General features: G+C 42.5%; 2 protein-coding genes across 2 annotated transcripts; one reads left to right on the top strand and one right to left on the bottom strand.

Moving 5' to 3' along the window:
- Positions 1–5,001: 5,001 nt before the first annotated feature.
- On the top strand, positions 5,002–9,072 carry MRPS14 (mitochondrial ribosomal protein S14). The gene is made up of 3 exons (XM_081112116.1): positions 5,002–5,075; positions 6,467–6,625; positions 8,637–9,072. The coding sequence occupies exons 1-3, from the start codon at positions 5,031–5,033 to the stop codon at positions 8,817–8,819; spliced, it is 387 nt and encodes a 128-aa protein (XP_080968242.1). The 5' UTR covers positions 5,002–5,030; the 3' UTR covers positions 8,820–9,072.
- Positions 9,073–13,791: 4,719 nt separating this feature from the next.
- On the bottom strand, positions 13,792–26,806 carry CACYBP (calcyclin binding protein). The gene is made up of 6 exons (XM_081112115.1): positions 26,430–26,806; positions 22,084–22,300; positions 17,964–18,060; positions 17,623–17,722; positions 15,923–16,020; positions 13,792–14,355 (listed from the first exon to the last, which is right to left on the bottom strand). The coding sequence occupies exons 1-6, from the start codon at positions 26,448–26,450 to the stop codon at positions 14,199–14,201; spliced, it is 690 nt and encodes a 229-aa protein (XP_080968241.1). The 5' UTR covers positions 26,451–26,806; the 3' UTR covers positions 13,792–14,198.
- Between the last annotated feature and the right edge of the window lie 692 nt (positions 26,807–27,498).

Raw genomic sequence — 27,498 nt, 5'->3', positions numbered from 1 at the left:
GGGGGTCCCGCTGGGGTGCCTGGCCAGCCTGGGTGAGTGGCTGATGGCTGTTTGCAGGCTGGCCAAGCCTCCCAGTGGGGACCCTCACCCCATGAGGGTGTGGCCATCCTGGGTGAGGGGTTGATGGCTGTTTGTAGGCTGGCCATGGCCCCCAGCCACCCAAGCTCCCAGTGGAAGCTGGCTGGAAGCCAGTATCTGGGATTTATTTATCTTCTATAATTGAAACTTTGTTGACTTGAGCGGATGCCTGAGCCGGCCAGGGCAGGCGGGAGGCTTGGTTGCCCTCCATCGCCGGGGCAACCAAGCCTCCAGCTTGCTCTAGCTCCATTGCTGCCGGCCGCCATCTTGGTTGGGTTAATTTGCATATAGTTGCTCTGATTGGCTGGTGGGTGTGGCTTGGGGGGTGCAGTGGAGTTGCAGTCAATTTGCATGTTTCTCTTTTATTAGATTAGATATATGTGTGTGTGTGTGTGTATGATATATGATATATGATATATGATATATGATATATGATATATGATATATGATATATGATATATGATATATGATAGCTTAGGGAACATGTCAACCAAGTACAATATTAAAAGAGTTGTATGTGAACACATTAGTCCGATCCTTCCTGACTTTGACTTCCTTCTATGAGAAATTCTAATAAATATGTGCTTACCTTTGTATATTTCTTCAGAAAGTCAGGAGGGCCAAGCCCTGGGCACATACACCATGAGTCACTCCTACTACAGTCAGAGAAGAAGAGGAGCTGGAGGTGAGAATACGAAAGGAGGTGGAGCAGACGGCTGAAGAGCAGAGGGGCTGGCATTGAAGTCTTGATAAGGTTCAAGTAGATGAGTAGTGCATTAAAAAGTGTCCCCCAAAATTCACAATCACCCACAACCTCAGAACATGACTTTATTTGAAAATTGGGTCTTAGCAGAGGTAATTAATGTAAGGGTTGAGATGAGATCATACTGGATTCGAAAAGAACATGAAGATACACACAGGGCAGAAGGCCAGTGAAGACGTGAGCAGAGATTGGAATGATGATGCCACAAGCCAAGGAATGCCAGGAGCCACCACTACCTGGGATGGGCAAGGAGGAACCCCCCCTAGAAACTCTGGAGGGAGTGTGGCCCTGCGGACACCTTGATTTTGGGCTTCTGGCCTCCAGAGCTGTGGGAAAATACATTCCTGTGGTTTAAGTCACCCAGGTTGTGGCAATTTGTTATGGCAGCCACAGGAAATGAATACAATGAGGAAAAGTACAAAGTAAATCAGGTCCTTAGAAGTGGGAATGAGCCTGAGAGGAAGAAGGCGGTGCTAAGCCTGAAAGAGTAGTTGACAGCATGCGCTTCTGCACACAGATACCGAGGCCAGGACTGAGACCACAACCCTGGGAGCTGGAGGCGGCTTGAGAATTACCTGCTGAGCTGTGCCTCACTGGTTAAATAACATCGTTCTAAACCTTTTTTATCTCAAGCACCAACCTATGTGACACCTCTAAGTCACAGCAGAAAGAAAGAAGAGCAATGCAGCTGTGAGCCAAGGAGCCGGGTCTGGCTGAACATCAGGCCCATTGCCCCCTTGGCTGGTGCCAACTTGCACACTGTCTCCAGGCCCTGCAGGCAGAACGAGGGAGGTGGAAAATCAGCCTTTCCAAGTCCTTGGGTCAGGAAGAGACTGAATATGTGGATGGAAAATGAGGCTCAGAAAAGAAAAACCTCTTTGCGTGCATATTATCTGCAACAAATCAAAACAAATATGCAAGCATCTCCCTGAAACTACTGGGAAGAAAAGGGAACACTATTATTTTTTTTAGTAACATTCCTGCTACTACTAATTTAAAATGTGCAAAATGCCAATCGTGTTGCCTTTTTATAGACATCAGTTTTAGGATTAATGCAATAATAAAAAGGCTTTTCATATATTTTCCCCACTCAGAATCTTATTTTTCCACAAGATCTCACACTCTGCAAAAGCAAATTTTCCTGTCTCCCCACCAAAACCTCGTCATAGTTCGGCCTGGTGAAAAGTATTTCCAGGCCCCTCAACTGGGGTGGATGAGCTAAAAGCCTTGATTTACATGGGATTCTGTTGACATTGCGACATTTTCTGCACCACTAGCCCCGTCATGTAGTATCTCCCACCCACCCGTCTGCTCCTCAGCCCTTGGATGGCAGAAACTGCTATGCTCCTGGTGTTCAATTAAGCATTTGATGAACCAAACCAAACTGAACGGGAAGGTTGCCTGAAATAAAGGCTTCCCGAGGCAGAAGGACCGAGGGGAGCCTTGGAGGATGGGCAGAGGTCTCTATACTGCAGGCCGTGGGGAGCTGCCCAAAGGGAGTAGTTGTCGTGGCTTGGATGGTTCACTCTGGAAGCAGAAAAAGGTGGGCATGTTTGGGGGGAAAGTGATGGGTTAAGTTGAAAAAAAAAAGGAGGCAAAAAAAGGAATAAGGAATCCAGTTAGCACTAATTCAGGCAAGAGATGAAGAGGGTCTGAGCAGGAGGAGCAGGAGTAGGATAGAGAAAGAGAAAGGGACAATCAGAAGCAGAACTGTTTGGATGATGTTGGATGGGGTGTGTTTGTCTGAGCCTGAGTTCCTCCACAACCGCCCCACCACCTGCAAAGGCAGAATCCAAGACAGAAGTGTGTGTGTATAAGTAGGAGATTTGGGCAAGGACCCCAGGGAGCGGGAGAGAGGAGTCGGAACAGTGGAGCAAGGAAGAACAAAGCAATACAAGGATGAGGAACTTGATTAGTGACTCTATATCTCTAAGACCTTTGAGCAGCCATTCCATCCCACACTGGCTCGGGCTGTTCCCGTGGGTGTCCACTGCCCAGCAGACCCCTGGTTCCTCAGGTGTCCCGTGTCACCTCAGAGAAGTGAGAGGTGCTGAGCTCAGCTCTATGTTTTACTCTTTTTAACAGCAACTTTTTCCTGATTTTTGAATAAGGGGACCTTCATTTTCATTTTGCACAAATTGTGTAGCCTGTCCTGACTCCTACAAGGGAGGCAAACTCAAACACAGGTCCTACCTGATGATAGTCAAGGTGTTAACGTGTCATGATCTTATTTGGAGGACGGGTGGCGTGTGTGTGTGTGTGTGTGTGTGTGTGTGTGTGTGTGTGTGTGTTTCCAGTTTGCATTAGACCCTGTGTGTGGGAACAGGCCCAGGGTTTGGAGCTCAGGTGTGCTATTACTGCCATCTTGTGTTCAACTCGTGCACAACACAGAGCTCTGGAGGAGACTCCCAGGCAGGGGCATTGGGGCTGCTAGCAGAAGTAGGTGCAAGGACCACCCACACTCTATGGCCAATACATCAAGAATGTTTCTATTGAGCTGGTGGTGTTCCATGAAGACAGACTATTCATACACACCATTTCAGAGCCTGTGTGTGTGTATGTGTGTGTATCTGTGCCTTTCTGCCAGCATGTTCTTTCCCTTCACACTCACCTTCCTCTTGTTTGTAGTTCCTCATAGCTGAGAGCCCCTCCCCACACTGAGAGCCCCTCAAGTCTGTTTCTTTTGTTATTTCTCCAGCTCTCCCTATGTGGGGGCCTGGCCCTGAAGGCCCCTCCTGGACAGCTGATCGGGAAGCACGGGCCAACTGATGCTTATAGGGCGAGTATAGAAGGCAATGATTGATGTTTCTCCCTCACATCAACGTTTCTCTCTCTCCTCCCTCTCTCTCTCTCTCTCTCTCTCTCTCTCTCTCTCTCTCTTCCCTTCCCTTCCCTTCCCTTCCCTTCCCTTCCCTTCCCTTCCCTTCCCTTCCCTTCCCTTCCCTTCTCTCTCCCTCTCTCTCTCTCCATGTCCTCCAGTGAGGATTATAAAGAAAAGAGACCCTGGAGTCTTATCTCACTATTTCTGATCTCCCTGCCTTACCAGCCATTAGATTGCTTTAACCTCTTCTCTTGCAATGAAAAACAGTCTAATAACATAATAATAGTGTTTAAGATACTGTGCACATGTTCATAGTAGCATTATTCACAATAGCCAAAGGGAAGAGGCAAAGCAAGTGTCCATCTACAGATGAATGGATAAACAAAATATGGTATATCCATACAATGGAGTATTTATTATTCAGTCATAAGGAGTGAAGTATTAACACATGCTATAACATGAATGAATCTCAAAGATATGTTAAGTGAAAGAAGCCAGTTACCAAAGGACAAGTGTATGATTCCACTTCTTTAAGCTACATAGAGGATTCCAATTCATAGAGACAGAAAGCAGAATGGTGGTTGCCCGAGGCTAGCAGTGCAGGGAAATGGGAAGTTATTGTTTAATGGTACACAGTTTTGCAATATAAAAAGTTCGGGAGATGTGGTTATGATTGCACAGCCATGTGAATGTACTTAATGCCACTGAATTGTACACTTAAAAATGAATGGGATGACCAGAAAGTTCCCTGTACTACAGACTGAAATCAGCAGTTTTTAAATGGCAAAGTTCCCCTTCCAATACAGAATATGTATGTGTGTGTATATACAGACATAAATGGGAACTATATCATTGCTATCATCAACATGGTCATTATCACCATTATAATGGAAAGAGATTTACAACATCTACAGGCGGGATGACAGAGGAGTTGACAATAATTGTAGGTTTCTGGCGAGTAGCCCCCTAAACTCAATGGAGGATATGTGAGCAGGAGCAGGTGAGTGAGACGGGGGACTTGGGGGAAGAGACTTTGGTGATCCTGAATGGAAGGTGGGGGGCAGGGACTGAAGGAAAGGATTTGGGTAGGAACGAAGGCAGCTTAAGAGAATAGGTAAAGCAGGAGGAAAGGGAGCATCAAGCTGCCCAATAGATATCAAAGCTGCGTTCGTAGGTTTGCAATTTGCCCAAGTACCGTGAATTACCACGGGAACGCACATTCTGCAACTAACCCCTCCATCCCGCAGGGCGCAGACTCGCCCGCCGCCACGCCAAGCCACGCCCCTGCGGCCCAGGCCCCACCCTGCGGGTGTCTCTTATTCGGCAGTGTCAATAAAGTTGCAACGGTTTGACTTTGCAGCGAACAACATGGCGACCTCCATGCTGGGCTCACTGCTGCGGACCGTCCGGCAGGTCAGGCCCGGGTCCTCTTCCCCACCCTTCCCCCTTTCCCCCTTTCCCCCCAAACCGCAGGCACCCCACTCCTCTGCCACCTGCAGAGCTCGGCGCGGACCCGTCCCAGGGGTCCCCCCTCCTCCGGCTCGACTCAGAGGAGGCCCGAGCTGATGTACATTCGGCATCGGTCACCGTGAAACTGACTAGCATTGAAAGCTGCGGCCTGACGGCTTAGGAGTGAGTGCAGGTGGACCAGGAAAGGGGTCCGGGGAGCGAGGCCCCGGGGACCCCGCGGTTAAGACATGAGAGCCGAGCAAAGCAGACTTGAAAGGAGCTCAGCGAGGGAGGAGGAGAGCCGGCAGTGGCTGACCTGGAAGCGGGAGGCGACAATTTCAGGGAGCGGGGAGTAGGCAACTCGGGAAGTCACGGTTCAGTTCCCGGTCAGGGCACATGCCCGGGTTGCGTGTTCGGTCCCCAGTGTGGGGTGTGCAGGATCAATGATTCTCTCTCATTGTTGATGTTTCTCTCTCTCCCTTCCCCTCTGAAATAAAAAATATATTTTAAAAAATGAAGAAGGGCTGAGAACGGGCTGCTGGGTTAGCATGGTGGAGGTTGGTGGGGTGAAAGCCTTCAAGAAAGAATGGGAAAGAAAGCGGACACAGAGTAGAGACAAGTCTCTGAAGACGTTTTGCTGCAAAGTGGGGCAGAAAAATGGGTCAGGAGCTAGAGTGACGAGTTAAGAGTGGGTGTTGTGTGTGTGAGTGTTTTTAACATGACAGAAGAGACAGAGGGGCAGGATAGGATGTGTACAGAACAGAACGAAGGCAATCTTAATATATAAAGCACTGGTATAAAATAAGAAAAAACAATGTAATAGAAATATGGGCAAAGAACACAAAACATTCACAGAAGAAATGTAGACCAATACATTTTTAAAGTGTATAGTTTTAAAAGTGTATTTTATAATCAGAAAAAAAGTTGTATAAAGAATGAAAGTTTTTTAAAAAAAAAATAACTATAGGGTGTCCCAAAAACATATATACACACTTGGAATAATTACAAAGGCAGTGTTTATTAAAATACATTTCAATCAAAATTGAGCTATCAGCTTTTAAAGTGTGTTTTTTTGTGACACCCTGTAGAAACCTGTTAGGAAATGGTAGAAAGTTGATTGTAAAGAATTTAAGGGAAAAACGTTTCACCTTCCAACACACATTTTTGGCATTGTATTAATTGCCACTATTTTGGTTTAATGTACATCCATAAAAGGTATTTATTCTGAATTAAGTCTATTTAAAATTACTAAAAAAAATAGTTGATCCTAAGTAGCGACTAAAAGAGGACTGCGGGATGGGGACATGGCAGAGCCAGGGTCTGACTATCCCTCACTTATCCTTTCTCTTTTTTAGATGGTTCCTTCATCAGCTCCAGGCCAAGTTCGAGGCTACTACGTAGACTGGAGAATGTTGCGTGATGTGAAGAGAAGGAAAATGGCCTATGAATATGCAGATGAGAGGCTACGGATTAATTCGCTTAGGAAGAATACCATTTTGCCAAAATACCTTCAGGTTAGCTAATTAAGATGAATCCCTGACCACCCAAGGTCATTAACTCAAATCAGACCACTTTTGATACTGTTTGTTGTGACTTACTGTCAAAATAATTTCTGGAGAATATGATCAAATGCTCTCAGTCAACACAAATGAATACCCTTGAAACTGATTTTGGTGAGTTTCAGATTAAAGAGAATTATTCGTTCCTAACTACTAAGCCTTTAGCCATTTCAGTAGGTGATGCTTAGAAAGTACTGGGGCATGCTAACCACACCAGAAATTGGGCAGTTATTTGACCTCGGAACGCCCCCCCCCCCCCAATCCCCCCTCCCCCTACTCCCTGCCTCATTCCAGTGTCCTAAGCTTTGCTGATGCATGGGGCTGTGTTCTTCACCCAGGGCCATTTCTAGCCTACTTGTCTGAACTCCTTTGCCACCTCTGTGTACTGAGGTGGCCTTCCAATTAGGTTTACTTTCTTATTAGACTCCTTGAGTAAGAGGATGACAACCCTGTTTGGCATCCTGAAGCAGAAGGTCCTGCACCTACCTGGTGATATAGATAGAATACTTGCATTCAAGAGTAGCATCAGGGGGTATAACTCAAACTCAAGGCCACTCAACTTATCAAAAGCCCAGAGTAAAAATAAAATACATTTATAGAAGCTGGCAGAATATATCAGCCATTAATTACTACAGATTCTTTTAAATCTTGTCTAGATTAAGCCATATGAACAGAAAACTGAGTGCGCTGGACACTCATTACGGCTTTTACTGTAATGGCATTTAGGTACTTGCCTATATTTAGGGAGTAACAAGGGGCCCTCTCAGCTCAGGATGTTGTGGAGGACATTATCTATGAAGACTCCCTGAAGAAATGTCTGGTATGAGCAGCAATAATGGTGCTGAGATTCTCTGAATTATGAGACCTGATCATGGCCCTGTGCCTAGTAGCTTCCAAGTCAGTATTTATGTCCCAGTTCTAACCAGATTACAGGCTTTCAGAGCATGTAGCTTTGTCTCATTTTCCCTTTGCCCCAATTTCCTCATTGTAAACTGCCTTACATGTTTTTGGGAACGAGGAGAGGTAGGGAGTGTGTGTGTGTGTGTGTGTGTGTGTGTGTGTGTGTGTACATATTATGTGCATACATAAATAATTTGCAGCTATTCTTCAGTTTCTGCCTTATGAAACTTCATTCTTCCAATCTGGTCATTTTTCTCTTCTCCAGTTCTTCCTATAGTACTTACTGTCTGTCATTTATTGACCTAATTGTGTTGTTTTATATAATTATTTCATAATAGCAACTCATGTATATGCTTTTGGAGATCAGGAACTATTAATGCTTAATAATTTATGTTAATTTAGTGGCTTTCATGTGCATTTTCTCATTTATGTTCTTTTAATACATTGGAGTAATTATTTTGCTTCCACCACAGTCTAGCACAGGGTCAGTCATACTTGCTCTGTAGTAATCTGTTTTTCTCCTCTCAACCACTTTTGCCCTAACCAGACTCTCTACCTTGCAAATGATCTTTTAAATATGTAAATCTCATCTGATTACTCACCTTTGCTTTTCTATCAGTCAGAATCTTTATCACAGATGTCAAAGCTCTGGGGATCCTACCCTTACTCCCTCTCCAACCTCATCTCAACCATATTTGTTCCTAATTCAGCTTTAGTCCACAAGTTTCATACTTTCAATGACTCAAAAGTCGCATGGGAAATAACCTAACTTTATACCCCAAGGAACTAAAAAAAGAGCAAATTAAGCCCAAAATTAGCAGAAGAAAGGAAATAACAAAGATAAAAGCAGAAATAATGAAATGGAGACCAGACAAACACTGAAGATCAGTGCAACTACTGAGCTGGTGATTTTTCTGGTCTGTTTCTACTTTGAGGTGTAGGCTCCCTACTATGTTCAGGGTTCTTTGGCCAAACTCTGGCCACATTAGTGAACCTAGCCTATTGTTTTCTTCCTCTAATCATTGACTTCACCATGTCTGTGTAACAATGTTGTGACTTCCCTTAGGATGTGGCCGATGAAGAAATTGCTGCCCTTCCCCGGGATAGCTGTCCCGTTAGGATCAGAAATCGGTGTGTTATGACGTCCCGTCCACGTGGTGTGAAGCGGCGCTGGAGGCTTAGTCGGATCGTCTTCCGTCACTTAGCTGACCATGGGCAGATGTCTGGGGTCCAGCGGGCCATGTGGTAAACTGCCTTAGCTCCAGAACCTACTGCGCTTGCAGGGAACCAGTTCTGACAAGACAACACTCTTCTAACAGACAAAAACCTAGTTTTAATAGGAATCTAGTCTACCTGATGTCTAGTTAAATTACTTTTAAATTTTCAATGAAGAAACCTGGATGTTTCATTCTGTCAGTGAATCTTCTTTCCTGTTGGACTAAATGAAACGTAAGTGTTCCCAAGCATGATGCAGAGTAATAAAAATATTTTCTGTGAAAATATGCTTTGTATGCTTGCCTTTTCCTTCAAATTTAATCTTCTAACAACAAAAAAGGGTTCCTGTATTTAAGGGCATTATCTCAGAAAGCAGGATTTATCTCATAGTTCATCCAAATCATTGACATGGAGCTAGCTCACCTATGGCAGGCACTCTGTAATGCTGGGCTGGCTTCCCTAACCTGCACAATTCACTGTGCTGTTAGTTCACTGTTAGAAAAACAGTATGTGGGAGGGTAGAGCTGATGTCTGGATTAGCTAATGCTCAATTTTTGTATGATGGCTGAAGCACTAAGTGTTTTCTTGTTCCATCTTCAAGGACCCTTAGAACAAAGCCCCTAAAAATCTATGCAAAAAGGGAAAGTTTTGTTGAAAGTATATATTCTCTATATTCATATTTATTTCACCTGTAGCAAAAGAGTGAAAGTAGCAGTAACAGTGTGGATCAGCCCGGTGATAACAACGTGCAGAGCAGTATGGCAGCACTGACTTAATGTTGGGACAGTATTCCTGGAGCCGATACCTGCACTTACATCAGGAGGCCAGGGATGTGATTCTTTGCAGACAGAATGGTGCAAGCAAAGGGCTAGACACATCAAACTGTGAAACTCGTCACTTCAGTGTATCAAACATGTAGTGCAAAACAAGGACCATACCATGGAAAATGTCATATATGGCAAAGAGTTAAGACTGAATTTAAATACCAGTTATTGGAGTCTTAAGCAAAGGAATGACATCAGCTTGCTCTACTGCTGTGTGGTAGAGATAGTCATGAGAGGAAAAGGCTCCATACAAGATAATGGGTCAGGACAATGTCTTAATTGTTCAGGTAGACAAGTGCCTGAACTAAGTAGTGATATTAACAAAGGAGATGACAGGACAGATCTAAGTATTATTTAGGAAAGAAAATTCGGTAAGACTTAGAGACTGCTTATATTTAATAAGTAAAAGGGCTCTCTGGGTTCCTGGTAAGGGTGACTAGATAGATGACAGAAGGCAACTCCCAGATAGAAGATCTGGGGGGAAAGAATGGGTTTAAGGGAAACAAGATCTCTAAGTTCAGGTCTCAGCCATGCACTGTTTGAGAGGCTGTTTCATCCCGAAGTCTACTGTGCAGGTGGATAGCAGAGTCAAGAACTTGGTGGAGATGAAGTTATGAGAGGGAATTGTCAGTATACCTTGGATTCATGTTCCCTAAATTTATCTTCCAGTTTACAAACTGGAATTCTCTAGCAAATCCCAACTAGAAACTAGTATTAATCAAATTATAACTAGAACATCACATTTGCTGATCTCTGGCATTCACTGGTAAGACACGCCCCGACTTTTCTTGTTTGGCTCAGGATCCAAGGGCAACCCAAATCTGGTTGCTCTGTCTCCCTTTTCTCCATGTCTTCCATTTGGAGGAGCCAGGTTATTTGTACTGTAGTGTCTAACATTGGGCTGTTGGCTTCTTCATGTGACCTTTAACTTATTCCTGTCTTTCCTATAAACTGGTTGTTACATCTAAAGGCTTACTAGACACAGGTCCAATTTTTTTTAAATGAATTTTCACAAGTGTGTTGTGTACTCTATTACATCACATTAGAAGGCACATACCTGGTTGTCCAACTTTTAGTGATAATTCATCAGGGGGCTCAGCCTGACCCCTACATATAAAATTCATCATTTATTAACCTATCATCTATCACTAAGGATTGCAATGGAGATATTCTAAATATCATCACTTTTTCTGCATTAGCTGCAATTTGTCTGTAGGAACTTCCCTTATCAATTTATTATTCTGAAATGTTTTACTTACAATAAAGACCAGTAAATGCATAATTTTCTATCAATTTTCAGAGTAAATGAATTGATGCTCTAGCAACTTCCAAAGGTAACAAATAATCTTTCACTCTCCCAAACTTGTAGATTTTGTTTCAATCCACTCCAGACATTATTTTGAGACTCAAATTAATCCTTCCAGTGCCCCTTATACTCCCACGACTGGGTCCTTTATCCTGTTGACTTGATATAGGATATATGATCTTCCCTCACTTTCTAGCATAAGATAACCCAGGCTTACCTTTGTATTTCCTGCCTCAGACAATTTTTTAAAAAATGTTATTAATTTCAGAGAGAGGAAGGGAGAAGGGGAGATTGAAACATCAATGATGAGAGAGTATCATTGATTGGCTGCCTCCTGCATGCCCCACACTGGGGCTCGAGCCCACAACATAGGCATGTGCCCTGACCGGGAATCAAACCGTGACCTCCTGGTTCATGGGTCAAAGCTCAACCACTGAACCACACCAGCCGGGCACAGTTTTTTTGCATCCCGGGTCCTGTTAGTAGGAAATGGTGTGCACTTGGGGTGCTACTCATAACTAATGAATTCTGAATTGTCATTGCTGTAAACTTTTAAGCTCTATTGGTGAGACTTGCAAAGAAATGGATATTTTTTCAAGATAAAAATAGTTTATATTGATTTTATACTTATAAAAACCTTAGCTCCTCATGATATCAGTCTAGTTTCACTATCTCACTAGTGATGGACAGTCAAAATACCATGTTCTAAAGTCATTTGAAAGTAACATGCATTTATAATCTGACATGCATTAGGTGTTTTTCCCCAAATTTTAGGGTTATTTTTTATTTAGCTTTTAAATTAAATTTTAGATGGTTCTAAAACCAAAACTAAAGAAAATGGTACATTCACGTAAATACTGCTTCCATCTTGTCTCTCTTTTCTCATTATTTACCGTTTTTATTACTTTGGGCTTACTCTTCCAGTTTCTTTTTGAAATACAGTGGGGCCTTGACTTACGAGTGTCCCGACTAACGAGTTTTTTGAGATACCTACCAGCTGTCTCTCTACCGATTTTTTGCATTGAGTTGACAGAGTAATTTGAGTTAATGAGCTCCTTAACGAGCTCCTTAACGAGCTCGGTCTCGGAACGAATTAAACTTGTAAGTCAAGGCCCCACTGTACAAGCAAATACATGTATGTGTGTGCATTCACATTTCCACCCATTCTAACACTAAGGCAGGTAAGTACTAGTACACCACAAATGGCATTCTGCACTTTGCCTTTCCACTTACTGTATGCTGGTAATTATTCAATACACTAGTGTACAGAAATAATCTTCATTTCTTTTTGTGACTCTAAGTACTCCCCGTGTGAATGTACCATACTTTATTCAGCTAGTCAGATATTAATTGACATTTGGGTGTTTCCAATCTTTTGCACATATTCCAAATTCTGGCCAGTTGCCTGTGGGGAAAGAGCCTAGAATCGTGAGCCAGATGATAAATGCACATGTAATTCTGGTAGAGATTACCAACTGTCCTTCTACACAAGTTTTAACCTTCTCATCATTTTGGTTCCATTCCCTTATATGAATTTTCCCATACCCTCAACAATCAGTATGCTCAGCTTTGGGTTTTCCCAATAAAAGGTAAAAAAGTGTTTTTAAATTTCTCTTCCGAACAAGGTGGGCATCTTTTTACGTTGAAGTTCACTTGCATTTCTTTTTCTGTGAACAACAATTTCTTAATTTTGGAATCTTCTTGACACATCATGTATTTTTTATTGTGGGATTTTTTTTTTGGCTATGTAAACATTTACTATGTAGTTAGAATTAACCAATATTTAGCCTTATTACCGCTAGATTTTAAGTCACATAGTATAGGTTTCCCTCACTCTTAGGTAATAAAGGAGTTCTATCCTTGTCTTCTAATACTCACATGGCTTCACATATATATTAGCTTTCATCTGTTTGCAATGTATGCATATGGTTATTTTTGGTTATCTCAATAAAAGCCCATCTCTGCCCCTTGTTGAAATGCTATTAGAGGCATACCTTGGAGAGATTGCAGGTGAAGTTCCAGACCACTGAAATAAATTGAGTATCGCATAAAGCGAGTTGTAATCTTTTTGCTGGTGGAGGGTCTTGCCTTCAATTTGTAAATAATGCAACACCTGTGGAGTGCAATAAAGTGAAGCTCAATACAACTTCTGCCTTGGGTCTTTTTCTATTCTGTTCCATTGGTCTGTTTATTCATGTGTCATCATCACAGCTTTAATTATAGTTTTACTAACATGTTCAGTAGTATTAACAACTAGCCTACATATAGGCTGTTTATTCATTTTAAATGCTACCTAATAAATTTTATTCTACCACTTATACCAAATTCTCTCATTATAGTAGTCTTGGCTAATCTCCTCTTGGATCTCCTCTATGTGTTTGTCTTCTCTTATTCCTCAGTTGCACTGGCAAATACCTCCAACATAACATAGTTATGGAGATCATAGGTTTTTTGCTCTTCTTCTTGTTTTTAGGAGCAGCAATTCCCTCTAAAATAAACCATTTCTCCCCCAAAGCCTAACTTTTCCTGGATAAACAGATAGTAAAGATATTCCACTGAATAAAAACCTAACTTCACTGAAAATAGAAAAGATGGATTTTACATTTGTTTTTAGCTTATGGTTATTGCCTTTTGTAAGCTATCTGATCCATGGCAAAACTTACTAATTGGTACTATACAAAGATATTTGTTTATTCTTGTCAAAATCAGATTTAGTTTCAATTTATTCATAAAAAACTGTATCTAAACCCAGAGAAAAACATTTGTGATTGGATCATTAGGACATTGTTATGCATGGCATATGTATTACTTAAGCTGCTAACAGAAAAGAAATTAATGTCTCTATAGCAACCTTGAAGCACAAATACAAATTTGCATTTTCTGAAAAAATTCAAGTTTTATTTACTTGTTCTTACATTGGTGAGAACTGATGTCAAGAACTTAATAAGCGGTAACATTTTTTTCCCCACCTCCTAGCTGAACAAAAATACACACAATATGGCATTTTCATTAGGCAAGACTTGCTTCTTTACATTTCACATGAGAATGCAAATATTAATCTTTCTTGAACAAAATGACCAGTTTACTAAGGAAACCATCTTTAGAGGAACTGTTGAATAAGCATATTTTATTTAAATAAATCCTCCAGCAGGAGAATTCATTGCTTTTACTTAGAAGAAGGCTCTGTAAAATTATCTGTTAAATGTATCTGCAGCTCACCAACATGTCCTTATTGGAAACATCATTATTTCCACATCACAATTCCCGAAAGAACTTTAAAGTCTCAGAATTCTGTCTCTCCTTTGGCTTGCTTCTCTCTTGATTGTACCCAGGCTTTATTAATGGTTCGCTTCATATCATCATCTCCATCTTCATAAATTTTCTTTAGAACATTCATCAGTCCCTCACTAGGATCTGTTTCAGTGTCATAGGAGGGCTTTCTGTTAAAAAGAAAACGTAATAATTAAGAAGTATGTATATATACATCTAAAAATTATGTGTGTGTATATACACAAATGATCCCATTTACTGACAAATTTTATATGCATGATTGATTACTAAGTATGGGAAGATACAAATCAGGTTAACGTTTGTAGCAAGCAGAGGAGTGGAGGTAAGGGGAAGATATTGAGTATCTAAAGATAGTCACAATTAATACAGCACATAACAAATTCATCTTAATGAAAACAATATACACCCACACATTATGTTTCTGGTTGTAGCAAAGAGGGGTTATCAAAACGGCTAGGAGTTTTCTTGGGACAGTGAGATTTTGGTTAATTTTTAGCAGAAGACGTAAGTAAATAAGCATTTACTTTTCTGAACTGTCTTTTTTTTAAAGCATGTTTCCTCATATTATTTGAAAAAAAAATATTTTGAGAGAAAAACACAAACATACGCTACATATGGACACACACTGAAGTTCGTATTTTTTAATTAGAAAATCCCTCCTCTTAAGCCTGAGATATATGGGTATGGGCCTGGGCCTGGCAGTAAAAGCAACAGTCCTTAATGTAGTTAATACCCTTCGTGCAATCAATGTTCAACCTAGGCCAATTAACTCTTATTTATTTATTTATTTTTAATATATTTTATTGATTTTTTACAGAGAGGAAGGGAAAGGGATAGAGAGTTAGAAACATCGATGAGAGAGAAACACTGATCAGCTGCCTCTCGTACACCCCCTACTGGGGATGTGCCCACAACCAAGGTACATGCCCTTGACTGGAATCGAACCTGGGACCCTTCATTCTGTAGGCCGACGCTCTATCCACTGAGCCAAACCAGTCAGGGCCAATTAACTCATATTTAATTCTTTACTCACCTCATTTATTAAGTGCCAAGTTATATACTGGACATTGGAGATATACAATAAGACAGGGTTCTGTACTCAGGTAATTCACTCTAGATTTAAAAATCAGTTCCACAGAGAGTGCCCAACTCTAGTCAACCACATACCAAATGCATGCTGGCTATGAGAGAGGAGTGAGAGAAAGGTGGATGGCTAACTCATTCCATGTAGTACATTACCAATAGAGAGGAATGTGTGACCTAAAATGGAAGTGCCTTGAATAAACATTTTTTAGAATAGCATTAAAGTCGGATAAAATTATTCTATCTTTTCCACTCTACATCAGTGACAATGAAACTCCATAACTACATTACCAGAAACTTCTATGGAACTCAAAAACCACAGGGTATCTGGGTCTCTCTGGAACTACTAAAATGAACTCTCTGGGAATGGGCACCGTATCTAGAGCAGCACTATTGGTCCAGGGTTAAGAACCAGCAAAAAAGAGCCAACCAAATGCAAAATGCTGGACACTTCCAGTAGGTTCTGATAGTTGGAGCATAAGTTAAGATAATTGGGTTAGTCAGTGGACACTGAGAGGTAAATGGTCAAATCACAGACTATACAACTCTGTTATCTAAAAAGGTAAACTATTAAAAATTTATAATCCAGCAAAGAATACATTAAATTTCTTAAGAAAATGAAAGTGAACTCACTCTTTCTCTTTGCACTCTTTTTCAACTTGAGTCAGGTAGTCCCACCGTGTGTTTTCCGCTTTCTTTCTACATAAGATAATGACTGTATCTGTCTTGACCTAGAATACAAGGAGATAAGCATGAATGCTTAGAAGACAATTATTTATTCACTAATCATTACTTTAATGTGTAGGACCTGTTTTAAGAACTAGTAATACCTTTATGAATAGAGGCCAGAGTCTGAACAATCATGGACGAGAAAGACCACAACAGGGAAAATTAAGAGTACTAAGTGCTCTCAAGACAAAGAGGGTGCTAATGGGAGCTGGGGAAGGACCTTCATCAGGAAGCACTCTCCAAGATCCAGGAAAAAGAGTCTTCGAAGCAACTGGTACAGCAACGATAAGGGCTCCAAAATGGGATGATTTTGGTGTTTGAATAAAAAGAAAAAAGGAGTGGCTGGATTTTGGTGAAGCGTGGAGTAACATAGTAAGAGGGGTCAGAGACAGGCAGAAAATCCAATCATAAAGGCAGTATCACTGAGTCTGAAAGGTAATAAGAAAACAGGACAAGTAAGAGTATACAACTCTTTCAGCAATGATCCATGTAACTCCTAGGACAGGAGTCTATAAAGTATCCTTCAACTATGGAATTAGCTGATGAAAACTGAGGAGTGAGACACAAGTTAATCAATAAATTATATTCCAGTATTACCTTTAAGCTGCTACATAATTCTATGTATAGATGGCAGAATGAGACATCTATATACCAGATGTATTAAATCTCATTTATTTAAATCAGGTAGAAAAGAGGGATTATCTGAACTAGGGAAAAGTGTGAATAACAGTTTTTGAAAAGATAGTTTATTTTTTAAAACACATATTTAATAGATTTCAGAGAGGAAGGGAGAGGGAGAGAGAGATGGAAACATCAATGGTAAGAAAGGAATCATTGATCAATTGCCTCCTGCATGCCCCACACTGGGAATCAAGCCCACAACCCCAGCATGTGCCCTGACCAGGAATCGAACCGTGACCTCCTGGCACACAGGTTGACGCTCAACCACTGAGCAAGACTGGCTGGACAAGACAGTTTATTTTTATAGCTTCTAACTCCAACTAGGCTAAGTACTTAAGTCCTTTTATGTATCAAAACCACATAAAGCTTCTAATAATAGCTACTATTAATTTAAACTTTATATATATTTCATTTCAGTATATAATTTCAGCTTTGTGAAATAAATTATTCCCATAGTACAACTGAGGAAACTGGGACAGGAAGTTATTAAGTGACCTGCCAAAAGGTCACAACCAATAAGTGGCAAGACTGGCATTAAAACTCAAGTCCCACTCTTAACCATTTTAAAAGCATAGTCCTCTCCAGAATTTAATGCAATATTCCTATAATAATCTGTTTTTCTGGAGCAGGGGTTGGCAAACTTCTTCTATAAAGGACAAGAGAGTAAATGTTTTAGGCTTTGTGGGCCACGTGATCTGCTGTAGCTACTTAATTCTGTCGTCATAGCACAAAAGCAGTCGCACATACAATACACAAACAAGTGTGGCTGTGTTCAAACAAAACTGTACTTACAAAATAAGCAACATGCTGTAGTCTGCTGATTTTTGTTATACAGGATTAACTTATTTTACTTCATCTCAATTCTAAATTGGCCAGGTACAATTTAATGAGATTTCACAATATGACAAAAAAAGCAGACTTACTTTTTTTGAACTGCCTTCCACAGAGATGGGTTTCAAGAGATTGTTCACAATCATGGAGTAATTCTTCCCATTTAGATTCTTTACCAAAAGATCAAATGACCTACAACATAATAACAAACATATTATCTTTCTGGTTCTATGAAAGGTGCTATCTAGTTCTTGTGGAAATAAGCCACAGTTGAGCATCTGGCCATCCCAGAGAAGATGCACACCTTCAAAGCAGATGTGTAGGGCAATTGATTCTAAATTTAAGCAGAATTTTAGATACTGTAAAAAAAAGAGGCCATCACAAAGTCATCGCTGCCTCACAGCTCACTGTCTTCCCCATAATGGGAACTCACCTCTCTGTGAAGTGCACCTGCACATTCTCCGTGGGAACGTGCTGGACTCCAGTTAAGGTAATATAGATTTTCACAAACTTGTCTGACTGATCCCACCCTAGTAACAAAACAACAAAAAAAGACATGAGTGAAGTCTGACACTATCTCTAAAACAGTAAGTGCATATGGCTTATCATAAACTAAGTAAAATGGAAATCTAGTAATAGAAACATGAAAAAATTAAAATATAAATATTTTTCTAGATGGAGAAGAGCTTCAAAGCAGTTAAGTAATCTACCCCAAATTAGGCATTTAGCCAGTAGTAGAACTTGGAATCAAATCCGTGTTTACTGAACACAAAGCCCATGTTTTATTCCTCAAAATAAAGAATATGGTCCTTAAAAAATATGTGTGTGTGTGTGTATATGTGTATATATATATACACATATACACACACACACACACACACTAGAGGCCCGGTGCACAGAATTTGTGCACTCAGAAGGGGTGGGTCCCTCAGCCCGGCCTGTGCCCTCTTGCAGTCTGGGACCCCTCGGGGAATGATCACCTGTTGGCTTAGGCCCGCTCCCCGGTGGATTGGACCTAAGCTAGCAATAAGACATCCCTCTGGCAGCCCGGGAGCCCTTGGGTGATGTCCACTTGCCAGCACGGAGCAACCCTAAGCTGCAGTCGGACATCCTTAATGCTGCTGAGGAGGCGGAAGAGGCTCCCACCACCACCACTGTACTGGCAGCCGTCAGCCTGGCTTGTGGATGAGCAGAGCTCCCCCTGTGGGAGCACACTGACCACCAGGGGGCAGCTCTTGCATTGAGCATCTGCCCTCTGGTGGTCAGTGTGTATCATAGTGACCAGTCATTCCCAGTTGTTCTGCTCTTAGGGTCAGTTTGCATATTACCCTTTTATTACATAGGATATATCCTCATCCGAGAATGCTTTTCCATTGATTTTTAGAAAGAGAGAGGGAAATACATAAAGAAATATTGATGTGAGAGAAACACATCAATTGGCTGCCTCCTGTACGAGCCCTGACCAGGGCCAGGCTAGGGAGGAGCTTGTAACCAAGGTATGTGCCCTTGACCAGAATCGAACCTGGGACCCTTCAGTCCACAGGCCGACGGCTCTATCCACTGAGCAAAACAGGCTAGGGTCTTAGTATATTATTTAATAGTAGTTTGTTTCCCCTATTTATGGAAATAATTTTGTCCTATCCCTAAATATTGGTATTCTCCACTAAACTGGATTACTAAACATCAGTACTAATTCCATAGTCATTTCTACTTATCTAAGCAGTTCAACAAACACAACCAATCATAGCTTCCTCAATTCCCTTCTTTGACAAAGTAAAATATAGAGTCCAATTCACCCAAATCTGCTAATTTGACTAACCTAACATTTACTAAATGCCATTTCAGTATATACTGTCAAACTACTGACATTATAATCTAGATCAGTGGTTCTCAACCTTCCTAATGCTGCGACCCTTTAATACAGTTCCTCATGTTGTGGTGACCCCAATTTCATTGTTACAAATTGAACATAATTAAAGCATAGTGATTAATCACAAAAACAATATGTAATTATATATGTGTTTTCCGATGGTCTTAGGTGACCCCAAGGCGACCCCCAAAGGGGTTACGACCCACAGATTGAGAACCGCTGATCTAGATGATTTGTCAACACAAAAAATATACAAACATCACATAAAAGCATATTATGTTTACTGTATACAATTATATATATATCCCTAACACTTCCCCAGTTTGTGCTATAGAATAAAAGTGTCAATTTTTTAAAAAGTCCTACAGAGTCCTGTAGAACTTCATCTAACCTTTTCCCATTCATTCAATCCATCTTTCACATTAAGTATCTCCCTAAACACAAATCTAGGTTCTTCCTTAATGTGCCATAATCCTACCACCTTTAGACTATTTTCCTGTATCAATCAACTAAATACATAGCATAACTCCTATAGTACATCTCTTAAGCATGACACACACTGCTTTTCATTATGACAATACTCAAAATACATGGTTTGAGCCCAGCCAGTGTGGTTCAGTGGTTGTCGGCCTATGAACCAGGAAGTCATGGTTTGATTCCGTCAGGGCAAATGCCTGGGTTGCAGTCTCAGTCCCCAGTGTGGGGCATGCAGAAGGCAGCTGGTCAATGATTCTCTCATCATTGATATTTCTATCTCTCCCCTCCTCTCTTTTCCTCTCCAAAATCAATAAAAATATATATATTTTTAAAAATACATGATCTGATGCCTTTAATGTCTCTATTCATGTCATTTGTTCATGAAATTCCCTTTCTTTTTTCACACTTGCTGAATGCACCCTTCAAACTCAAATGTCTCTTCTACAAGTAGAATCATTTCATCAGCTGCATTCCCATAATTTGTAAATTTATTAAGGATTTACTATGTACAAAAAGAAACCTAAGGCTGTCCTTGCCTTCATAATAATTCACCACTCAGATTTAAGTCGTCCTGCTTACAAAACAAAAAAAGTTACGATCTACTGAGGACAAATGGTATTGTTAGATTTTTGTGGTATTAGTTTTATCTTTGTCCCAAGCACCATAAGCAGGGTCTGGGTCTTCGTCATTGTTGTGCATCTGATATCACTGTAATCAGCTAGTCCTATCTAATAAAGAGAGAATATGCTAACTGACCCTCACACCATCACATAGAGGCACCCACAACCAAGAAGGAGGGAATATGCTAATTGACTGCCACACCCTCAAAGATGGCGGCGCCCAGTCCCCTCAGCCCCACCAGAGCGGCAGGTGTGTGGCAAGGCCTACAGAGTCCCCCAGTCCCCTCAGCCCCACAGCCGTCCAGGGCCGGCCGAGGCTTGCGCTGCCGGCAGTGGCAGCAGCAGAGGTGTGATGGGTCGCCTCCCACCCCTGAGGGCTCCCTGACTGTGAGAGGGGGCAGGCCGTGCTGAGGGACCGCCCCCTCCAATGCATGAATTTTCATGCACAGGGCCTCTAGTTATTAACAATAACAAAGGAACAAAGAACAAAGGGAAGGCCAGGCATGATTAGCATGGCCATTTTGGGCAGCTTCACCAGGAAGCTGCACTTTCACATTCCCCAGCCAACTACTGGCCCATTCCCTGCAAAACACTGGAGGGAGGGGTCTAACAAAGGGGAGATGTGCAGAAAAGTTGGGGTGACCTAGGGAAGGTACTTGCCTGCTGATCTAACCTGGGGAACCATGGATTGGCTATAGGGGGCATGGCCTATGCAAGCTCATGAAAATTTGGGAATACATAATCCCCCAAAGGTGCTTGCCCCCAAACAAAGGAGCTTGATCTCTTGGTGCTCTTGGCTCACTGGGCTCTCCTGCATTTGCCCACGTTCCCTCCACAGCCACATGGCCCTGCAGACCCTACACACAACAGACTGATGGACTGCAACTGGAAACACAGGCCAACCTAGCTCAATGCTGGACTGGATGGACACTGCTCCAACATGAAATGAAAACTCTAGGCAACAGCTTTGATCCAAGCTCTGCTGAAGCCATAGCTATACTGCTATGGCAGGACAAAGGAAAATGGGATCTTGGAAACTCAGGTATATAATTCCACAGAAATAAAGTTTTCTACAGTACCTTACCCTCCAGTGCGAGTATCAGAAAATTCTTTTTCTTAGGTCATTGCAAGCCTACTCCCACCAAAAACCAGTAGGGACAAGGAGTGCCCCCCACCAATAACATGTCCACAAGTCCAAGCACAACAGTGGCACATAGATACTCAAAAATTTAACTAGATTTCTTTCCTCAATTAATATTAGTGGTTGTTTGGCAAAATGAAATGCAAAACAGGATGAAAATCAAAACAAAAAACTCTGTTCCATATATACCGAGTAGGTTCTTTCTTGTTGCTATTCATCATTGTACTAAATCAACTTGCTCTGGTAATAGCTTCTAGAATGTATCCTTAGACTATCCTTTTTCATCTCTTAAAAAGCATCTTATTAAATAAGTGATGTATTCAAACCACCAAAACAAACACTCAAAACTATTTTTAAAATTAAGTTTGTTATGTTAGTTGGTCATTACTGAGGACTCAGTTGCTCACAGGAAAAAAAGAGCTGGATGTAGGGGAGCGTGTCATACCATAATTACTGATTTTCACTGTATATCCCGTTGTAATGGGAGCAACCACTGCAGCTGGCTTTTCATTGTCAAGTTCTGCTTTCCTTGGTGATTTCTGCTGCGTCTTGTTCTTGACTTCGGTCTCAATCTTGGATTTTTCAGCTGTAAGAGCATCACGCACTCTCTTTCTAGTGGCCTTTTCCAGCAGCACCTTCACCTCCTCAAGATCTTTCTGTAGCTGCGTTAAAGTAAAAGTCAGTTATGATAAGATAAAACTTGGTATTATGCCTTTTGGTCATTTCAGTTTTCTGAAATAAGAGCTAAGAATTAAGGACGTTCATTTAAATTTTCTCAGGTTGGGTAGTAACTTGAATTCTTTCCTCCAGCCTATTTTAAATAAAAAAATGAAAACTTAACAATCTTGCAATAACAATAGGTAGTCAAGCCTAAATTTTTGAGTTTGGTAAACCATTATCTGCCTTTGTTGAACATTTTCTTAAAATATATTTTTATTGATTTCAGAGGAAGAGAGAGACAAAAACATCGATGGTGAGAAAGATTCATTGATCGGCTGCTTCCTGTACGCCCCCTTCTGGAAATCGAGCCCACAACCCAGGCATGTGCCCTTGACCGGAACAGAACCCGGGAACCTTCAGTCTGCAGGCCAACGTTCCATTCCCTGAGCCAAACTGGCTAGGGCTGTTGTAGAACATTATATTTACAAGATACTTCTGTGATTTAAATTGAGATGAAGAAATCATTTTTTTAAGTAGAAAATGAGTTCATAGATTCCCTTATAACGTGCAGTCCTAGTCATCAGGAATTTTAAAATTTGGAATTTTAAAAATATTAAAGTAAAAGGATGAGGGAATACATGATGAGTGGTGAAACGCTCTAGTAACTTGACTGAGGTCATCTAACTCTATCAGGAATTGTTCTTCGCTAATATTCCTTCACCAAATACCTAAATATTACACCTAAAAAAGTTTGAATTTTTAAGACAAAAGATAAAGAAAATGTATCTCTGCTTTTAAGAAAAAGTCTTGTTCTGAAGCTCCAGGCTTATATTTATGATCAAAAGTCTTGGACTTGGTTGCACAATAGAGAGAAAAAGCCTGGGCAAACAATCCAACATACTCCTGATCATTAGAAAAGCCACCTGTTCTTTCCTCATGCCAGTACCTCGCCTACTGAAGTCTACTTCTACTTTCTAAAGGTAGAGCCAACAGTTTTTTAAGTTTGAGAGTAAAGACACTGTTAGAAAATTAATGGGCTTAAAAAATATTTTTCCAATTATCCTCTGAGACATTACAAGTAAGGAATTTGTTTTTCTTAAAATAATTTTACATTCTGGCCAATACTAGCAATTTGATAGGAGGATGCTTACATTATATCCTGAGGACATAAAAAGCTCAATATAAACATCGTTAAATAACTCAGTATAATATCTGAAGTAGAGTTTAGGAGTCCTAATGTTTCTCAAGTCTTATAAAAAATGCAGTGACAGAAAAATGAATGCTTTCTCTTATCCAACTCTTGTATTATCTCATTTAACTCAGATGCCCTTGCTTCACCATCTGTAACTGATAACAGTATAAAAAGTCCAACTGTGCCGTCTCCTGTCCATACTCACGACCCCGAGCTCATATTATTAAGACAAAAAAATTGCAAGCTTATCTTGGGAGCATAACACCAAGATGTTTTAGTTCAAAGCAAAGCAATATTTTTTATTATAATGGTTTAAATTTTTCATATGATTCTAATACCGATAAAAATGTTGAAATTAAAATTAGTTTATGTTCCTAGAGTGAGAATTTAGTTTTAAAAATGTCCCAAACAAGAGGTTTTACTTCTTGATTAGAATAGAAATCCTTTTTTGAGCAGACCCTGAAAAGAACTCTGAGAATTAACGGATTCCCAGGCCCTTTGTAGCCAGTTTTGGCTCTCAAGCACTACAAACTACAAACGTAAGGTACATCCACTGTAAGTCTGAAACAACGTCAAGCAGGCCGTTTTGGTATTCCTCAATTGTTCTGTTCCTGCGGTCCTGAAACCAGTAAAAGTGATCCCTCTGGTGCCTTTCCTGCACGCATACTTTAAGGTGCCTTAGATAGAGCAGCTTCTCATCTAATTTACCTTGGCATTCACTTGTTTTCCTTATGCAAAAATCACATATCCCTTTTATACCCACCCATAAACACATTCAAATTTATCTTCTAATCTAGTGCCAAATCCTACACTATAAAGGCACTAAAATCAAGTGCCTCAAAGTGGGGAAAGGACTGAAAAGACATTTCTCAAAAAATATACAAATGGCAAAACCACTAAGCACATGAGAAGATGCTCAGCTTCATTCATTAGTCATTAAGGAAATGCACATCAGAACCACAATGAAATACCACGTCATACCCATCAAGATGGCTAATGTCAACAACAAAAACGCCCAGGAAATAACAAGGGCATCTTCAGACACTGCTTGTGGGGATGTAAAATGGTACAGCCACTTTGGGAAGGAGTTTGGCAATTTCTCAGAGTTAGTTGCCATATGATGCTGCAATTCTACTCATAGATATACACTAAAGAAAACTGAAAGCCATGTCTGCATAAAAAGCTGTTCACAAGTATTCATAGCAGCGTTGTTCCTAACCATCAAAAAGTAGAAATAATTCAAATGTCCATCAATTGATTAACTGATAAACAAAATGTGGTGTATCCATCTAATGGCATGTTATTAAGTCATAGAAAGGAATACAAGCTCCACCATGGACGAACTTGAAAATATTATGCTACGTGAAAAGGAACCAAAAAGCCAAAGGCCACATACTGTAAGCTTCTATTTATATGCAATGCCCAGAATAGGCAAATCCATAAAGACAGAACTGGATTGGTGGCTGCTGGCGGAGGAAGAATGAGGAGTGACTTTTTCATGGACCCCTAGGTTTCTTTTGGGGTGTGATGAAAATGTTCTGGATTAGCAGTGATGGTTTCACAACACTGTGACTATACTAAAATGCACTGATTTGTATGCTTTAAATTGGTTAAAAACAGTGCATTTTCACTCTCACAAAACACCCTCCACCAAGCATCCCTGAGTTTAAGTACCTCAACTGAGAAAGCCCCCTGGTCCTGGCAGGGTAGCTCAGTTGGTCAGAGCATCGTCAGATGTGCCAAGGTTTCAAGTTCCATCTCGGGTCAGGACACACACAAGAATCAGCCAATGACTGCATATATAAGTGGAAAAACAAACTGATGTTCCTCTCCCTCTCTCCCTTCCTTTCTCTGTCTCTCCCTTTTTTCTCCCTCCTCCCCGCCCCCCACCTCCGCAAAAAAAAAAAAAAAAAAAAAAAAAGCAAGTCCCTTACTTTGAAGAGGATGAATACTGAGCTATCCTGATGTTAAGACTGTCAAGTCACTTCAGAGGTTATTTCCTCAGGGCACCCAGTACCCCAAGGCCTATCTTTCACCCATAACATAAACTTGTGGCAAGTTACCCAGAATAACACTTAAATACACACACACTTTGTCTTCATTTAAACCAGAGCATGAGACTTAAGAGTCACATGTGAGATTCCCCAGACGTGTTCCTATTGAGGGAAAGATGTCCAGGCAACAAATCTAGACACCCAGCACGTCCCTGGGACACCGACGTTCGAATCCGGCCAGGAAAGGAGCCCCCCGAACAGCATTCGCCCCAGGTGGAATTTCCAAATGTCTCCAGGAGAGTTGGGCCGCTTCGGTGCAGTTTACAGAACAGACCGGAGGCGCGGAGGAGGCTCTTCCCCGCTCAGTGACAACCACCTCCCCGTGAGCAGACGGCTGCCCGCCCAGCCCGTTCCGCAGAACTGCGCCTGGGTCCGCACAGCCCCCGGCTCCGAGCGGCACAGCCGCGCGCCCCGCAGCACCGGGCGACTCGCGACGGAGAGTCCGCGGGCTGGGACCAGACGTGCCCCCCGCCCGCCACCTTCCACCTGGAGCGACCCTCGGGGTTCGCGATCGGCCCTGATTTAAGGAAGCGTCACGGCCCCGGGGCTGCCACAGCGGGCGCCGAAAGGGCCTGGGGCAAACGTGAAGGTGACCAGCCGCTCGGTCCACCACCCGCACTACCCGAGGCCGAGAAGCCCGCCCGACACACCCCGCTCACCCGCACCGCGCGCGGGGAGAGACCCCGGCCCGGCCACCGGCAACTTTCCCGCAGGAGCAGCTCGGCTCCAGGGGCCGCCGCAGGGATGAGGCCGGGGAAGCGCGGGGACCCGACGGCGCAGGAAGCTGCCAGGGGGGCGGCCGCAGGGCAGTCAGCACGGGAAACCGGGCGGTGGAGGCGAGCGACCGCGACGGGGCGACGGAGGAAGATGAGGCGGGATCCTTACCTCCTCCACAGCTGAAGCCATGGTCCGGCTGGGTAGGCAAGGCACGAGCCGCAGCCCCGCGGGGGAAAGAACAGGAAACGCCGCACCCACGTGACTCGCAGCGCCCGCAGCCCTGCGACGACCCTGACCCTGCACCACACCGCGGCCCGCCTACCGCGCGCGGCGCCTCTGGAACCTTCGCGAGTCCGGCGTCACAGCCCCCAGCGCCGCCCGCCGCCCTTCCCCCTCAGCCCCGCCCCATCCCGCCGAACCTGGCTCCGCCCCTCCTTCCCGCGAGCCTCCTAGCGACGCTGAACTCTCGCGAGAAGTGTAACGCCATTCCTCTCCGCCAGAACCAGTGTACGTTTGTGCGTACGCCTTGTTTGCCCCGGCTGCGCAGTCGCAACTCGGAACCTTACCGCAACCCGGAAGGAACGTATCGGTCTTCGAGCTCCAAGTCGGAAGTTGACTAGAGAGACGGCTGCTTCCGTCCCCTCTAGGACAGCGGAACAACTAGGCAGCCATCTTGTTTGAGGCTAAGCTGTGAGCCTCTGCGAGAAATGGACACAAAAGGGAAAAGGGGCAGTCTATTTATGTTGTTAAAACGGGAGAGAACGAGAAGTTAACCATGGAGAACCCTGGAGAGAACAGTGATTTTCACTGGGTTCTGGCACCAGCGACATGGTTGTGTCATCAGGGACTAAGTGGGGCTGCGTTGGGCACGTGACGGCGCGACCGGGGTTAAGGCTACTATACCAGGCGCCACACACTATAACCCTTAACACGCGTTCTCCTGTCCCTGTGGTTTGCGGAAGCACTTCCGGGGTGCCCGCGCCCCCGCCACTGACCATTCTGCAAGTCTCCAGTTCTCACCGGGTGTGGATTCTGGGACTGTATTCGGCTCTGCTGGCTCCAGACTCTCAGTAAAAGCCCCTAACAGCGGTTCTCAACCTGTGGGTCGCGACCCCTTTGGGGGTCGAACGACCCTTTCACAGGGGTCACCTAAGACCATCGGAAAACACATATATAATTACATTACGATTCATAACAGTAAAATTACAGTTAAGAAGTAGCAACGAGAATTTTATGG

This window comes from Myotis nattereri (genome assembly GCF_964212035.1).
Source record: "Myotis nattereri genome assembly, chromosome: 18".
NCBI classification, from domain to species: Eukaryota; Metazoa; Chordata; class Mammalia; order Chiroptera; family Vespertilionidae; genus Myotis; species Myotis nattereri.
The sequence above is the reverse complement of the archived record's forward strand: the minus strand, read 5'-3'. Positions and strand labels throughout refer to the sequence as shown.

What these genes read in the sequence shown, in the direction of transcription:
- MRPS14 (XM_081112116.1), top strand. Translation starts at nt 5,031, where the DNA reads ATGGCGACCTCCATGCTGGGCTCACTGCTGCGGACCGTCCGGCAG. An exon ending in TGCTGCGGACCGTCCGGCAG is followed by an intron (nt 5,076 to 6,466) that starts GTCAGGCCCGGG and finishes TCTCTTTTTTAG; the next exon opens with ATGGTTCCTTCATCAGCTCC. An exon ending in TTTTGCCAAAATACCTTCAG is followed by an intron (nt 6,626 to 8,636) that starts GTTAGCTAATTA and finishes GACTTCCCTTAG; the next exon opens with GATGTGGCCGATGAAGAAAT.
- CACYBP (XM_081112115.1), bottom strand. Translation starts at nt 26,450, where the DNA reads ATGGCTTCAGCTGTGGAGGAG. An exon ending in TGGCTTCAGCTGTGGAGGAG is followed by an intron (nt 22,301 to 26,429) that starts GTAAGGATCCCG and finishes ACTTTAACGCAG; the next exon opens with CTACAGAAAGATCTTGAGGA. An exon ending in TGGAAGGCAGTTCAAAAAAA is followed by an intron (nt 16,021 to 17,622) that starts GTAAGTCTGCTT and finishes CTTGTATTCTAG; the next exon opens with GTCAAGACAGATACAGTCAT.